General features: G+C 36.5%; 1 protein-coding gene across 6 annotated transcripts in view; it reads left to right on the forward strand.

Annotated features, from left to right (window-relative positions):
- LOC140228659 (PDZ and LIM domain protein 5-like) overlaps window positions 1-17,028 on the forward strand; it is a 107,993-nt gene that overhangs the window by 59,926 nt on the left and 31,039 nt on the right. For all 6 annotated transcript variants that reach the window (XM_072308910.1, XM_072308911.1, XM_072308912.1 and 3 more), the window contains exons 6-8: window positions 3,255-3,426; window positions 7,862-7,947; window positions 12,956-13,016. In XM_072308910.1, the coding sequence (XP_072165011.1) occupies window positions 3,255-3,426; window positions 7,862-7,947; window positions 12,956-13,016 (319 nt within the window). The remainder of the gene's footprint in view (window positions 1-3,254; window positions 3,427-7,861; window positions 7,948-12,955; window positions 13,017-17,028) is intronic.

Genomic DNA, 17,028 nt, shown 5'->3' on the forward strand with positions numbered 1-17,028 from the left:
AGGAATGTTATTTGCTGTTTTTGGAAGTCCAGAGGTATTAGTATCATGATGCTGAATACCAATTTGATGGCAGAATTTGAAAATTAATCTTTAAGTGTGAAGTAGACAGCTGTTACTCTGCATTCATGCATTCTTTATATTGTGGCCCGTGCTGTCACTTTTGATAGATTTTCCACACTTCTGTAAGATACACTGATATTGTCCAGACAACCTCTGAAAAGATGTGAATGTCAAACCTGAAGGACTGCATAAAAATTATGACAAAAGTATGAAAAGAAAGTCTGAAAGACTATGACAGAAACTGCACTAGTCCTTCAAGGATTGTATAAAAGTGAATGAAATCAGATACAAATTAGTTGAATCTGCCCATTCCTAATGTGCAATGTAAAGCAAGTTCGTAAAAATGTAGCACCTCACTCAAAGTAGATGACCTTATATAGCCATAACAGCGTCACCCAGGTCTCATTGTTCTCAATATCTCTTCTAGGTATATACGAGATTCAATGAATCAATGAATCTCTGCTGTACAAACAGTCATATCCATACTTGGTCAGCAACAGATAACTATCCCTCTAATTACACACTCCGCTAATAAGCAACTCATAAATGAATGTATATCATGGCAATAACAATTTGTGGCCTGATACATGAACAAAGCAATATCATACTTATTGTTAAGCATGATGTTAGGATTGGTTCACATCGTGATTGCGATTTTACTTTAAAGTTATGCGAGAGCTTTAATCCTACACCGTACACTGAGAATGAAGCAATCAAGTCGCATAATTTGAGACAGTCAGCACTGCTGAGTTTGCGGTCAGAAGTACAAAAAAAGAACAGCGATCTTTACCCAGATGTGCTTCCCTGCTTGCACACATCATCCATTAACTACATCAGGAAGTGATCACAAGAAAAAAAATGTATGTTTGTCTGTGTGCATCAATGTTAATACTCTTGAGGAGGTATCCATGATGTAGATCGAGCTGGCGCATGTGGGTTTCTCAGTCTTTCTAGGCCTCCCGAAGACAGGCTTTCACACTTTCACAAGTATACTGCAATAACACTATTAAAGATGGATGCCACATGTGCAAGTCTTTATGTCATTGACTAAAGGGCAGAGTTCCTAAACTCGGTTGCCATATAAATCATTCAAACAATAATTATGAAGACTTATTAGCCAGCACGACATCTTTACAAAGTCATAAATACTCTAGTCATATGAACGCTACAGGACATTCAATCCAAACGATGTGAGGTAATGCATTAATCTTGTACAGATGTGATTAAGAATTATCGCATAATTATGTCACTGTTTTTCAATAGCCCCATGCTGATTTTCCACTTCACACAGTGCGTGCATAAGAACAAAATCCATTTCACATCATGAACATCCGCATGGAACTCTTTGAGATAAATAAAAGTACCTACTGCTGGTAGTCTCCGTAAACGAAAAGAAAGCCTGGCTTCAAATAACGCCATAAGCTTGACACAGACTGTCTTAGAAAATAATTGATGGAGAGGTGTGTAGTTCATACCTCGACCACATTCCAGCTGAATCTGCCACACCTATTCATGTTCCCCATATAAAATTACTGTTATTAATTTTGAAAAATTATGATATTTTAGTAGAAATTATAAAATCAAATAAAAAATCATCAAAATTATAAATTGCTTTAAACAAATTGTTGAATTTAATTTGAGTTTATATAATATATTGAAGTAGGCCTATTACAAAAAAATTGTAATTTATATAAAAATTACCAAGATCATAAGATTTGATTACAAATCATAAAGATCATAAAGATTATAAAAGTTAATTACAAAATATAAAAATCGTAACAATCATAAAATTTAATTATGAATTATACCAATTATGAAGTATGGATTATAAAATCACTATCATTAAACACCAGATGGCTCAATCATAGAATCTGGCTCCTGAGAAACCCATTCATTTTTTAAGCCTCTTCCCGAAGGGTGCTGGAGGCATTATTCCTATTGACCATCCATTCCAATGCCATTCCCCTGCTGCTCTCTCTTGAGGAGGAAGAAAATACTCCTCCTCATATTTAAAGGGGAAGGCTAGTAACCGATCAGTGGGAATCAGTGGAAATGCTGGGAGATGATTGTTCCAATCCTTATGGGATTCATTCAAGAGTTCATTGTATATCTATTGTTGTGTGAAAATGATTTGCTTCAGAACGGTCTCATATTCAAGTAATGTGCAGATTAATGCTCCGTCACTGACCAGGGACGCTAACCTGGAAGCATTAAACTGCACATTACTTGAATATGAGACCATTCTGAAGCAAATCATTTTCACACAACAATAGATATACAATGAACTCTTCAATGAATCCCATAAGGATTGGAACAATCATCTCCCAGCATTTCTACTGATTCCCACTGATCAGTTACTAGCCTTCCCCTTTAATACTCAAAGTCATGCTCAACCACACATCCACACAGTCCTACTACCAGCAATGGCAACTGTCCTCCTTTTTGTTCGTTTTGTTTTTCTTCTGCTCAAAGCTGCCCTAAAAATAATTATCATTACGTCGTCATATGTAAAATAATGACTCAAAAAAGAACTACCAAAATATAAAAATAACATTTTCATGGGGACAACCACCATTGAGACCACTGCATACAACGTGCAGCTAATGCACCTCATGTGCACTGTCCCTACCCAAGTTTGCATATCTTATTTTAGTACATGTTGCTCCTCTAAACCACAGTTCTATTTATGTCACAAATCTTCAGTGACTCTGATTTCAACATTGTATAATAAATACTGACTTATCCTTTCAATTGCACAAAATATGTACTGTATAAGCTGTTATTTTCGTGAACAGATATTTTCGTGAATGAGGAGGTCATGGACATTTTCATGGGATGTTGTTTTTGGGATTTTGACACCGAGGCTATCATGAGTGGACTAGTGCCTGTCAGTTAGAGATATTTTCATGTGTTGTTATATTCGTGGTCCAACAGTGATTCGCAAAATTTGTGAAAATTAAACCCATACGAAAAATAATAGCTTATACAGTAATTGTTCAATCATATGGTATTGCCTTCCTTATGTCACCAGAATGTTTTGGCAGTGGATGAAGATAACATGTGATCCATTACCACACAATTATATTCATGCTATTGTTGACTTGCATTTGTATATACTTGCTTGTGACTTACCTATATATTACTAACAAATATTACTTTTTCTTTATCCTTCTATTTTATTCATTGTTTCACAGCATACTCAACTCCCCCAGCACCATCACAGTCCTACAACCCGCCCCCTCCGGAGCCATCTTTTAGGCCGAGTGGAACCCGCAGCGTGAGGGCGCCTGTTGCCAAGCCATCATCTGGCGGCGCCAAACCGGCTGATTCCTTGCCCGTCTGCTACAAATGCAACAGTAACATTATGTGAGTTGGTTTGGGCCTGGGGACGGAGGAATATAGGGTGGAAATTAGGGATGACAATATCTAGGAAGTAGAGCTTTTTACTAATTTATTAGGAAAGTAAATTTTCAGACATAAGAAGGAATCGAATCGATGGACACTTTATTTCCTCACATAATTAGATCAGCAGGGGTACTATTATACACTGTACTTGATTGACAAAACATGCTCAGGGTTTTAAAGATTCAGAAGCATGGGGAATACCATGGAGTGGGAAGGCTAGTCCAACTTGGATGCATTCAAGAATCCCTGTAACGAATTGTGTACAGCTTTATCACCGATCTCTATAAAGTCAGTACACATACAGTGGAAGAATCTTGATCAGAGGCAGAACATTACTAATTAGCATATGCTTTGATTCCCCAATTTGCTGATGGGCAATCCTATTCTAGCAGGCCTGTACTAGTCATAATTTTCAAATGTACCATGGTGGGCAGCGAATAAAGTTTCCCTCCCCTTGCAGCTAGATCTTTAAACCTCGTATTCAGTGACTTTTTACCAGGCCAATTTTGTTATAAATCAAGCCAAGAAATTGTACTGAATACAAATTTTTATGCTTTTTTATGCTAACATTTTGAAAAAACTTGTGCTAGAAAGGCTGCAAAATGTGTCAATTTTCCCTCACTCGCTGCCTCAGGATTCGTCTAGAATTCAACTACTAAATGACTTGATGACGTCACTTTGTGCATGACGCATCCCACTGGTGTAAACGCGCCAGCCATTGTATATGAATTTGTGTGCATTTTCAGTCATGGTGAATGAAGTTGTACAAGCAATCTCATACTTTGTTATTGACGTAAAATGGAGTAAGTAAGACGATCTTGACCTGAATTTTGAAGTCGATGAGGATGAAGACTGGAGGGATCTTAAAACTAGGAGTAATGACAGGGACAAAGATGATGGAGATTTGGAAGGGGGGGGGGGGGGTTAGGGGACGTGGAAGACGGTGTGCAAGCGGCAGAAGTAGATGGTGATACCAAAGCCCAGCTGTATCAGCATTGCTCCCCTGCAGGCTGGGGGGATTGAGGCCAACAAGATGGGTCAGCTTGAGTGAATGCACTGGACAAACGGTCACCTATGTGGTTTTGTATCCATGTAGATATCTCTAATGACACAGAACAAAATTACATCAAAACCACAGGATATACTTAACAGCTTATTTCCAGTTACTCACATGAATTTGAACGAAATTGATTGTTGGAAAGCGTCACTCAAAACAAACACGATCTTCATGACAGATCATGGTGTACGCTGCCTGCACAATCTAGAACTGAAGTTACCTGTCTAATATTATGCAAACGAGAACTTACAGCGGGAGCTAAAAACCAATGTTACAACAATTGTAACAAGCTAAGAAGTCAGTTGTTGAGAAATGTGTATGTGTGTTTTTGTGTGTGTGTCTGTCTGTTTTTTTTTTTTTTTTTTTTTTTTTTAGTCTTGTAGTCTTGTATGATCTAGGAACTGCATTTCTGATCTAACTTCATTCAATTTGCCATAAATCATTTGATCACCAATTGTTTTTTTTTTTGTGTGTGTGTGTGTGTGTGTGTGTGTGTGTTCTTTGTCATTTGACAGATTTCTCACGTAATATAGGCAGCTAAGTTCAGTTTCATATTGTGCATGCAATGTACATACACCGGCAATCGCTCGCAAAGAACAAGTTGTTTTGAAGGATAATTGAGCGATGACATGAAACTCACATGGATATGAAATAAGCAACTAAGTATGTCTCATGATTTTGGTGAAATTTGGGTGTCTGGAATTTGAGATATCCACATGGACAGTCCCTGCCATGCATTGTTTGCAATTCCTATTCAGAATCCATGAGGCCGAGCTGTATACATACAACACAGTGATTTGCACAGAGTACCTCTAACATTAGACTACAGACTGTCCATTGAGTGACATGCCTACTGTTTTAATTCAGTGTTTACATGCTAGGCCTACCTGTATTGTACCTGTAGGATAGTATGGTTGAAATAGAAAATTAATTGTCATCTTAGTGAATAGAAATATGGTATCTGTCTGTTCTCATTGGACTTCTTATCTAACGATGGTAGATCATATTGATATGATCAGTCCTGAGTAGAGACAGATCTCATATCACTTTATTGCTATGCAGAACAAGGTCTACAGCCTAACTTATAGTTCTGATCCATAAATTTTCAGCGAAAAATGCCCCCAAAAGGGCATTTCTGCCTTTTATTGAATTAGCAGTAGCAGAACATCTAAGCCTAATCTATTCCTAATTGATGTTTGGCTTTAATACCGATTTTACAAATTATTCCGAAAAAATAATGTTTTCTTTTTCTTGCACAGCCACAGCGTGAGCAGGTCTGGCAGCTGCCTTCCAAACACAGCGCCGTTCAAATAACCTCAACTGCATCAATGCTGCTGTGCGCGCACGCTGTTTCGCAGTTCGCCGCTTGGCCGCTGGTACTTCGTACACAGACTTACGTCTGTACAAAAGAAAGCTGAAAACGTAACTGTCTCATGCTCAGAAATGCAAAAGAATACAGCTTTTTAATTGTGTCTGATTTTTTCTTGGATAGCCTTTGGGTATCAAAATTTATATATTAAAGGCATAATTTACCATTTGCAGATGAAAGCATTAGTGCTTTAAAATAGTTCTAAAATGTGAGTTAGGGATAGAAACAGCCACTGTCGAAATTTGAATCCGTATAATCGATGTTAAGTGTTGTTAAATACACAAAATGTGAACAATAGTTATAATAAAAATGTTTCCAGACTAAACCGTGTACAGTTACGGTTTATTGAGAAAAACCCTGATATCTCCTTATATTTTAGGTTTTATGGCAAATATTTCATATGGTAGGATGTTTTATGATACAACAGACCTACACATATGCATCAAATGTGATATCTTGAACATTTTTTAAATCACTGCTCCCAAAGGTAAACTGGACCTTTAACATTGTTTGTGCTCTTAGCTTTCTAATAATGTCTAATTTGCCATACTTCAGATATCTAAACATGTAGTCAGTTTAACAAAATGAGACATGGTGTAGGAGGTATGTGGCACAGTACAGGTCATTGAACTTTGACTAAAAATTTTCCTTCCAGCCTTAATTTTGCTACATGTAGGAATGTCCAGCAGCACGTAGTGTGGTAGGAAAGCAAGAAAATGATGAGACAGTTGTTTTTTGTGGTATAATTATGTGATAGGTGAACATTCAAGGTCAAAAGGTCATGACAAATAAAAATCAACTGCCTGTAGTGTATGGCCACACTAATAATGGAATATAGTGATCATAAGAGGTGGCAGATGTATCCCAGTCAATTTGTGTTTTCTGCACAGACATGTGCTGAGTATAGTTATCAAAAAACTTTCATGTCATGAAATGTGAAATAGAGTAACAGGCCTGATATGAGGGAAAAAAATCTGTGAAAAGTAGACATCTTATATTTTTGGTTAATGTATCATTCTATAGCTTAGTTGGGAGTAGATGTTTTGCCACCAGACATGGGGAATGACCAGGCTTTCGTCCTCTTGCAAGTTTGGAATTGTGGTTGATTTCAGAAAGTCTAAATATTCGGTCATCAGCATTCTCTTTCACCTTTGACCTGGTAATGAGTGCATAATATCTTATTAAGCATTTAATGAGAAAATGCAGCAAGCCAAAGAGGTGCATTTCTGCTGTGGGTTCTTCAGGTCTTCAGCTGTAAAAGGCTCTCTTAGAAGAGTATAATATTTCACTCTCAATATACTATTAGATTTATCTGCACAGAGATCAAATGCATTTTCTCTTTCATAGAGCTTGGTCGACTCATAAGGTGCTTTCATCTTCACAGTCAGTGTTCAATGGCATTGAGTTTTGATGATAATGAATACTACTTCATTGAAAGTGAGACTGTGGGACCCCTGCGGAGAGATATCTGATTACCTGAGACTTACTGGGATTTGGAGAAATACACACATGTTAATTTGAGAGCATGCAGACACAGCTTCCAGGGGTGGATCCAGGAATTCCGTAAAAAGGGGAGGCACCTTTTACAAAATTAAAGGGGGGGGGGGGAGGGGGGGAGGGCACACGCCCCATCCCCATTTTTTTCTTTTTCTTTCTCTTGTTGTTATGAAAAATAAAGAGGGGGTGCGCGCCCGGTGCGTCCCCCTCTGGATCCGCCACTGGCTACATTAAGCAACCTTGTACATTGTTGCAATTTTATTCTAAACATGTCCTCACAACAGTGAACTCCATATGAAGAGGAACTGACTTGTTTTCTTGCCGTTGTGACTTCTGTTACTCTCCTAATTTTATTTTTTTGTGCTTTTCACTGTGTGGGTTTTTCTCTCGTTTGCTTTCTGTGTTGTCTGTCTTTCCCTGTTTTTCACCGTCTCCATGTTTGTTTGTTTGTTTTTCCCCCCATCCATCTCCAGGGGTCCGTTTGTGAAGGTGCGCGGCAACCCGCTTCACGACACGTGCTTCACCTGTGAATCCTGCGCTCTGTCGCTACGCAACAAAGGTGAGGAAGGGAGTCGGTGGGAGTTTGACCTAGGTCCAAGTGTGGCGGCGAGCCCCATGATGGTAGAAACACATCCAGTCCAGAGATCAACAGCAATGCATCGATATATCCCACATTTATCTCAATCCCCGTGTGCGTACTCAGCAGTCACTTGCTAGGCTACATTATGCCTGTTTAACTTCCTCAAAAACTTGGATGAAATATTAATACAGCGATCAAAGTTTGAACAGTTTCAGAGTATCTGTACAGCTCAGTGAAGGAATCCGTGTTGGCAGTGTTGGTAGTTAGCTTTAATACGCAGCATAGTGGGGGTTTAATGTTTAATAGGGAGCATCATTCGCTTCTTGTCAAATATGACAGCAGCGAATGATTTAATACTGCAACAATATATTGCAAAGGAGAACCTTAGCTATTAGCTGATTGTATTACACCCATGACAGCTAGACAGATATTGGTTTCAGCCAAACTTAAGATGGTGCTGTCTTCTGCAAGAATGGACTGGATTAGACCAGACTGAAATCTGTGTAAAACACTGAGGCACACATGAGCAGACATTTTATGATTGATACGCTTCTTTTAATCAGATGTGTTGATTTGATTAGATATGATTTCCGCATAATTTTCACAAATAAAAAAAAAACAACGTAATAAGCATTCGTTGATATACTTTAAAAAAAAAAAAAGAAATGTAAATACAGAGTATGATCCTACTGCATGGATCAATTAATTTGTGAAACATATTTCATAATCTTCAGGGGAAAAAAAGTGGTGGATTGATGTAATTGCAATACACTAAAGAAAAAAAAATGTAGGAGACCTCTATCTCAAGCTATAGACTGATCTTGATGGGTGATTCATTAACATAATATACAATGTAATACTATATGGGCATCTAGATAACAACGTACAGACAGCTGAAGAGAAAAAGGAATAGAAAGTGATTCAAGTGCATGCTTGAGTGCAGTGCATGTTTGTCATGTGTGTGCATATGTGAGAAGTAACTTGTGTTTGCATGCATGTGGATGGGCTTGCGAATGTCCCACCTCCCTGTTGTGAATACGAATTGCTGTGACCAATATAGCTCCTCTTACACTTTCATTGATACTTTATGGACATTACAAAGTACTTAAGTAATCTTTCATAATGATTAATGGACTTTCTACTGACAGTGGAGCATTACTTCATGGGATTAGGTTTTGCAGATATTTTCCTTTCGAATGATGGAAAATTCTCAAATTGAACTTAAATATCAGAAGAGTGCTGGTGGAAGGGCAGGGTATGTAAAATCTTAAAGCTTGTGAACAATGTTATCATGCAAAATCATGCCCAAATCTTTAATAAAGCACACTTATAATCTAAGTTGGCATCTCTTAATGAGCAAGAGGAGTAGAGCGCTGTGTCCCAATGTCTCAATGTGCTTCTACCAGGAAGTTCTTTCATATTGTCAAGAAAAGCCATTGATTCTTGTGGGAGGGTTCAGAATTAGCTGTACATCTAGGGTACTGCAGAGGGCGCTATAATGATTTTGATAATTAGTGGACTTCTGCCTCACAGTGTCTATTTGCAATGTATGCCACTCACTGTCAAAACAAAAACTGAAACAGCAGCAAAACATTACAAAGCTTAGGAATAGTCATTTCTGTCAAAATTATGGTAGAACCAGCAATAATTATGGATGAGTAAAAGCAAATAGTCTGTCGGGAAGAAGAAACTATGTCATTTAAATGACTAACTTGTATCCAAGCAGTCAATATTCACATCATAGGCATCATACATCATAGTATTTCCAAATTAGAAGTGGGGATGTCACAACTGATGAAATGACCTCATTTGACCTTTAGGACATTCGCCAATCACAGGTGAAAAAGAAAAGTCCGTGGCTGCCTTCATGCAGTTGAGTTTATAGATGTGTTAATTTACGTGCGATTGTCTTTATTGATCCAGTAAATGATGCTAGCACCAGGAAACTTTCCGCCATTTAGAAAGATATAGAGATGATCGTAAGTTTCAACAATATGTATCAAAATCAAACCTTTTTTCATACGTGCTTGACCTTGTATGTTTTTATTCAGGAGATGGATCTTCTGAGGAAGGTAAAGAGTATTAGTATTTCACACATACAACTTCTTCAAATTATACCATCGATTAATGTCTAATTCATATTTATCTTATGATGCAAAAAAAAAATAATAATAATTATGTGCAAGGACATGACAATCACAAATAGGTGGCATCGCTTTTCTTTTGCTTTTGTTGCTGATACTGACAGGCAGGTGCTGGGAAAGAACTGTAGTCTGTTTTTCTTCATTCATGTTTGAATATTTTCTCATAAATGTGTGCAATGTTTGTGCTTTTTCAAATGGGGCAATTGGAACTGAAATATTTATTGTATTAATTCATTCTAGTTCTCAAATGATTTCATTAAGTCAGTTGATGTCATGGTGCATCAGGAGGAGATATTTAACGTTGACCATGGGAAATTTTCTGGGATACGTCATCCCAGTTATTAATACCCTCGTACTCTGCGCTAAAAATGTTATTAACAAGAACACACTATGTTGGCTGTTACACCATTGTGCTTATACCAGTTATCTTTAATAACTGCTTTTTAATATTGGTTTTTACCGTATTATTTACTGATTAATTACATTTTCTTTCAGTAATGACTTTTGTTTTATTACTGACTGCATGTTAACTAAGATAATAGCATGTCAATGCTCTTTGTTTTGCTTTCTTGTTTGATAACACCATTTCCTATTGCCCCAAGCTAAGATAAAATGTAAAAAGAATGATAATAAAAGTAAGATTGGCAAGTATACATGTATGCTATCAAAAAGATAACCATTATGATGCTAGCCACATAATGCATGGGAAATGCAAATATGCTTGGGATCACATTTAGAGTAGAGTTACAAGCATCAGCCTTATTTGCCCTTAAGAGATAAAGTATTCATATATTTTCTTTGTTTTTGTTTTCATGACTGATGTAAAGTCAACTGATATTCATGAAATTAACAACTTGCAAGAATATTATCTCTTGTAACGCATGCAGGCTGTATATTGTTTCTGAAGTAGGAAGTTACTAACTTTTCTCCTGACAAGGGATAATGTATGTTATTTCTTATTTCTTTACTATGGTTCTTGCTTACAAATTCAACCATCTGCTGAATTGTCTTTCAAGTCCTAATGCGCAAAATGTTCTACTCACAAAGTTTATGGGGGTGCCCAGGTATGGCATTTTGGCTCGCAGAATTTGTACCAGTACTCCCTCAAAAAAAAAGAAAAAAAAAAAAAAAAAGAGAAGAGATAAAACATGGGAACAAATGCAATAAACCAAACTGTGCATGAGCTCTTAAAATCTACTAACCAGCAGTAAGATGTAGCAAAAGGTAGATAATTTCTTGTCACTTCCAATTCTTAAAAAAAAAAATAATGGGGCAATTCATATTTCATCTGGCCCAATTGCTCTTCCATTTCATGTTCCATTTTTCGTCATGAGACACAGATTGTTTCTGTTTGTTTGTTTGTTTCTGTTTTATGTGCCAAAATGTGTATCAATAAGATGGGATTTCCTTTGTGTAATTGACTCAATATGTAAGTCTGTGGCCAACTGTAGTTGACCAACACTCCTCAAAACAAGAAAAGAAAAAAAAAATGAAAGAATATGGTGATCGGTAAAAAAACAAAACAGACTGTGAAGTGGAAAACTTGTAATGATTCATTATTAGACCCCCCTTACACCTTCCTCTAAAAAAGTAATTGATTAATTAAAAAAAAAATCACATAATGGGGAAAAATAAATGTCATCACATGTTGTCTCTTGCCAATTAATGGTTCAGCATCAGTTCTACTGTATTTATATCTTCAATTAACACACTAGTTCTCTGGTGATCGGAGACGAATAAGAACACAAATGCCAAACAGGTCCCTGACAATGTAGATATCAGAGTGACAGATGATAAAACATCCCAAATACTCATTTATGCATTTTAAAGGTACATGGACCTAGGATTCAAGAGGGCGCTATTTGTTGGCATGATGATTGCAGGCATCTTCTTTACGAAGTCCGATTATGTAAAGCTAGTTAACTGTTAATCAAAGTAGATAAAGTATGTGCAGGCAGGTTTCAACAGCTAGATAGCAAACAAACTCTTGATCTGTTTGTGAAGGATTTGTGTGCAGTGGCATACCTGCCAACTGTGCCCATTTATTAGGGACATTTCCTATTTTTGGCAATTGAAAGTGCCATCTTTGACTTTCTTTCAGTTTTATTTCTATTTTTATTTTCAAAAATCTGTATGTAGTAATGTATAAGAAATTCAAGAGTGTCAATTTTTTCTTAAAGATAATATTCCAAATTGTCCCTATTTCTTAGTTGGCAAGTATGCAATAGGCAAAGCCAGCCAGGTTCACTGGCCAAATCAAGAGACAAACTGGGAAAAACATTGATTCAACCATTTTCGACATACTCACTTTATGGATGGGTTTTATATGGATGTTGGGAATGTAGCAGATAGGTAAGCATTGGTCCATGTAATAGCGCCCTCTTTGAATCCTAGGTCCATTTCCCTTTAACCTGTCGAGGACGGGCTGATTTTGCTACAACACATATTTCCCATAAACACTTGCATGAGTATACTCAGGACTTGTCCTCAATTGGTTAATTATGGTCTGATCATTGTGAATCAATCAAATCATATGGGCAGTATTGAAAAGTGTAAATTGGATTGTGTGGTAGATAGAATATGTTTCTGCTCATCATGACATTATTAGTGTTTTGTCCTATTGATATGATAGCAACTCTTGCTGGAATGGTAAATGTCATGTAATGACTAATCTAATGACTAATGACTGGTAATACTATTCTAACATCTTATATGAAATGGGGCCCAGTTGTTATGTAAGGGCAAGTAATTCAGCAGTGGGATTGTCAGTATGAAATGCATTTGTTCTTATCACGTAATGCACACTATTTTTATGAGTCTCTCAACTTTCACGTCTTCTGCAGGATTTTTCGTCATCAATGAGAAGCTGTACTGCGAGATCTGCAAAAACCGCATCCAGCATCAGTAAGTCCCCGAAACACAAAGCCTTGCAATGAGAGCCTCCAAGTGCAATTCATGGTAGCCGTCGCCATGGCGATCATGGTTAGGATGTTGGTAGTGGTGGTGGTGGTGATGGTGGTGGTGGGGGTGTTACGATGTAGGGTATGGGTTGTGGTGGGGCCTACTGTCACATTTGTTGCACTGATGCTGTTAAATGCAAAGCAGTAATGAGCAAGCTTTTTAAAACTGCCTGTTAGAATTCTTTGTCCCCACTCAAGAATTATGCAGAGAGAGAGAGAGAGAGAGAGAGATAGATAGATAGAGAGTGTGAGAGAGATATATATAGAGAGAGAGAAAGGGGGAAGCAATACTGCTTATGAAGCAGGAAAATGGTAAACTGGCAATTGACTATGCTGTCTTGACGGAGTCTACTTTACATACTGTCAAAGATTGAAAATTGAATATTTATTAGAATCATATTTATTCTGAGCATTTCAATGTTCTGCTTAAACATTTTTATGAATTGTTAATGATGAAATAAGGTTTAACCAGAATACAGTACTCTACTCTACAATTATTTAAGTGGAGCAAGTTTATAGAAAAAAAAAAATATTGTAGAAAATTACTTACATACCTATTTATTGTCAATTTTGTTTTTATTTTGTTATTTTATTTATGTATTATTTTTAGATAAGCTTTCGCAAACTTTTGGTTGGCTCAGATTTCATAATGTGAAGCTCAAGTTTTGAGAGCTGAATATGTCAGACTTTTTCCATATCTCTAAACTTTGAGCAAACTGATGATGAGTCAACTAGTGAAAGAGTGATCTACAAGTTTTTCATGAGTTACCATTTCACACATCTATCTTGAATATTACTTTCTATCAGTCTTGACCAGAGAGGCTTTGCAACAAGTTTATTTGTGATTTATTTTGTGTTTCTAAAAAAATCAGTTTTGTTCAACCGCGACATGTAGGCTCCATTGACCCAACTTGCCTTCTTAGCCATCTTATCCTTTGTGTATGGTATAATACACTACACTGATGTATTTCAAGCATTAGGAAGGTTTAAAACATTAATTACCATTGGCCCAACTTGTTTATGTACAATCTCAATGACACTTATAATTGGAAGGCTGAAGGAGTTAATAAAGCTACATCAGTGTTGATGTGTCTAGCTCTTATATGAAATACCTGCAAGTATATATTGACACTTATTTGCAGTTTCATTACTACCAGTGTTAGTGCCGAGGATACTTGCCTTGAATCTTGCCTTGAAACAGCGAACATTGTGATATGGGTAATATCAACTCCGTACAACAGAAGTAATGTCCTAGATGCACTTGTGCTGAAGATTGTATATGCATGTATTCATGTCTTGAGATAGTTTGTGAAATAGTATTCCAGCTATGCTGTTGTCTGTATTTTTTTTTCTGAAATGCTTCAGTGTAATTATTTATTTGATATTTATTTTGCTTGTTCAGTATAGAGTGATATACATTTAATTTGTTTATTTATATCTGTCTTACCCTGTGGCAAAAAAAAAAAAAAAAAAAAAAAAAAAAATTGCGGATGACTAAGCCAGCACACTCTGTGTACCACACTGCTTGCCATGGTAATCCCAACCACATACCCCCATCCCTGATCATTTACCTTACTGCCAAACATGAGGAGCTATGTGGAGAAACACTGTCTCCTAGTTGAGTGCGGATTATAGTATTTTTTTCCCTGTATTTTCAAACAAGCGCACTGCTTTGTTATCTCTGCAGAGTAGCCTTTCTGTTTGAGGTGTCCATGTTTGTTCTGATCTGTCACATCAGAATGTTGGAATCTCTGCCAGACTTGTCACCAAAGAGGTGACACTCTTTGTCGTTTCTACCAAATAGTGATGTAGAGAAATTGCGTTGAGATTCTCCAGAGGAGAGAATTACACATTTGAGAAGAACTCTTGGGGCTATAAAAGTGGCTTGACAAGATGCAAGCAAACTTGTAAGCTTGGTCCTGTGATTTTGTGGGAAGCACATACTTAGTTCCCCGACTGTTGCCCAACTCTGTAAAGAGTTTATAACAAGAGAAATAGGCCATCTAATACTTTTCTTTCTCTCTCTTTTGTTTTTGTTTTCTAGAAGAATAGACTACTGGGTATATGTATATTTTCTCTTTGATGCAAATAACATTTCATTTCAGTTAACAGAATCCTCTCTGTATCAGACAAAGAGGGTGTGTTGTAGTTTAGCAATTCAACATGTGAAAGCTTTTTAAAGCTGAACATGAGAGGGTGCTATTGCCTTTTTAAGTACTCTCTAGTCGTGCCTTTGTGGAAACTGGTTTGTGTAGTGACAAAATGCTCTTTTTTTTTTTTCAAAACAGAAAGAAAAATTGTAGGATTTTCAGAAATGATAAACATAATTTTGATTAGATAGTGATTTTTGGAAAGGTCCAGGACCAATAAGAACAAAATCTGCTTTCATTGTTATTTTTGTTCATAATAGATTGCATAGATAACTGTATCTTAGTAATTACAATTACTTTCACATGTTGAATTTTTCTTCACACCAAATGTCACATTGAAAAATCAGTTTATGATGTTTATTTTTTGTGGAACTGATGCATTTGATTTTACTAATCAAGACAGATAAATTTTCATTCTTCATTTTCATTGAAGAATCAACTATTTTTAGATTATAATCAATATGTGCTTTTATTCAACACCTGCAAACAAACCCCTTTGTGAATTTCAAAATAACCTTTAACCTTCCAGTTGTTTAAGTGATTAATGATTTAAGAGTTTTTGATGAAGTAATGGTGTGTCTTGATTTTGGATTGTTTAATAGGATTGATATTAGAATTTTGAATTATGTGGTAATTTTCCTGATAAAGATTACTGTAAATGGAATTGTACAATTGTAGTTTGTGCAACATTCTGTAAATTGGTTTGCTTTTAGTGGATAATGGAGAACCAATAAAAAGGCTTATGTAATTTTCATTTTGTTTATTTGTTTATTTCAATATTTAGGGCAAATCTGTGACCATAATTTACAAATGAAAATTCTAAGCTTATCTATGACCTTTCAAACTGATGGTTTTTCAGAAAAAGATAGTATCACACCTCATGAGATATTTTATTACTTTTTATTTCATTTTCATTGTACTAGTACATTTGAAGAGTATCACAGTAATTTGCCCTAAATTTTGTACTGGAAACATTTAGCTCTGTTGGATGGTGGAGCTTGTAGTGTGTATAGTCTTGTAATGTGACTGCAGCATGTACATGGATTAATTTTGGTACCTGCAAATTCAATTTAGCCAATAGAGTGTTCATACATCAATAAGAGTCAAGATTTGTTTTGATTGGGGCATTTACTCTCTCGTATTAATATAATCTTAAAACTTTGCACAAACCTCTCATAAGTACAGGTTGGCTAATATGTACTTTTATATGTGTTATTATAGATACAAAACTTATAAACCTCTAACAATCATCAAACTGTTAGACGATATTTTTGTTCACAAACATTCACCAACAAAGACAAAGAATATCGCTGATGCTCCTATTCACAGTCTGAAAATTAGAGTTTGAAGTGAATGAGATATAACAAGAATCCTAGCTTTCTGGGATTTATGAGTTGATGTGTTAATAACTTTGTTTTCTGAGTTTAAAGGTGTTGTTGTGTGCAGGTGTGTTTGTTATTGAAAATGTCTTGCATTAGAAGAGAGACATTGTACATTTGACAAACACATGGAATACACGTTCAGGATGTACGTAGGAAATATGTCTCAATCAAATGTTATCAGTGGTCACTCCCCTCCCCTCAACTTTCAATGACCGTCCTTGATCCAGTTTATGCTACTACAGCACCCCCATCCCAGCCCCAAATGAAGGTGCATGGAATTTGACCATGGTAGTGAGATCGGTGTCAGTAGGCCGCTGTCCCCGTTGAGGGCTTATGCTGGTAATTCCCTGGAATTGGTTCAAGATGCCATGCTATTCCTAGGCCGTGATTGATGTCTTTGATCAAGAAATCCTGATTGAAGCAA

The sequence above is a fragment of the Diadema setosum genome, chromosome 5 (assembly GCF_964275005.1).
Source record: "Diadema setosum chromosome 5, eeDiaSeto1, whole genome shotgun sequence".
Taxonomy (NCBI): Eukaryota; Metazoa; Echinodermata; class Echinoidea; order Diadematoida; family Diadematidae; genus Diadema; species Diadema setosum.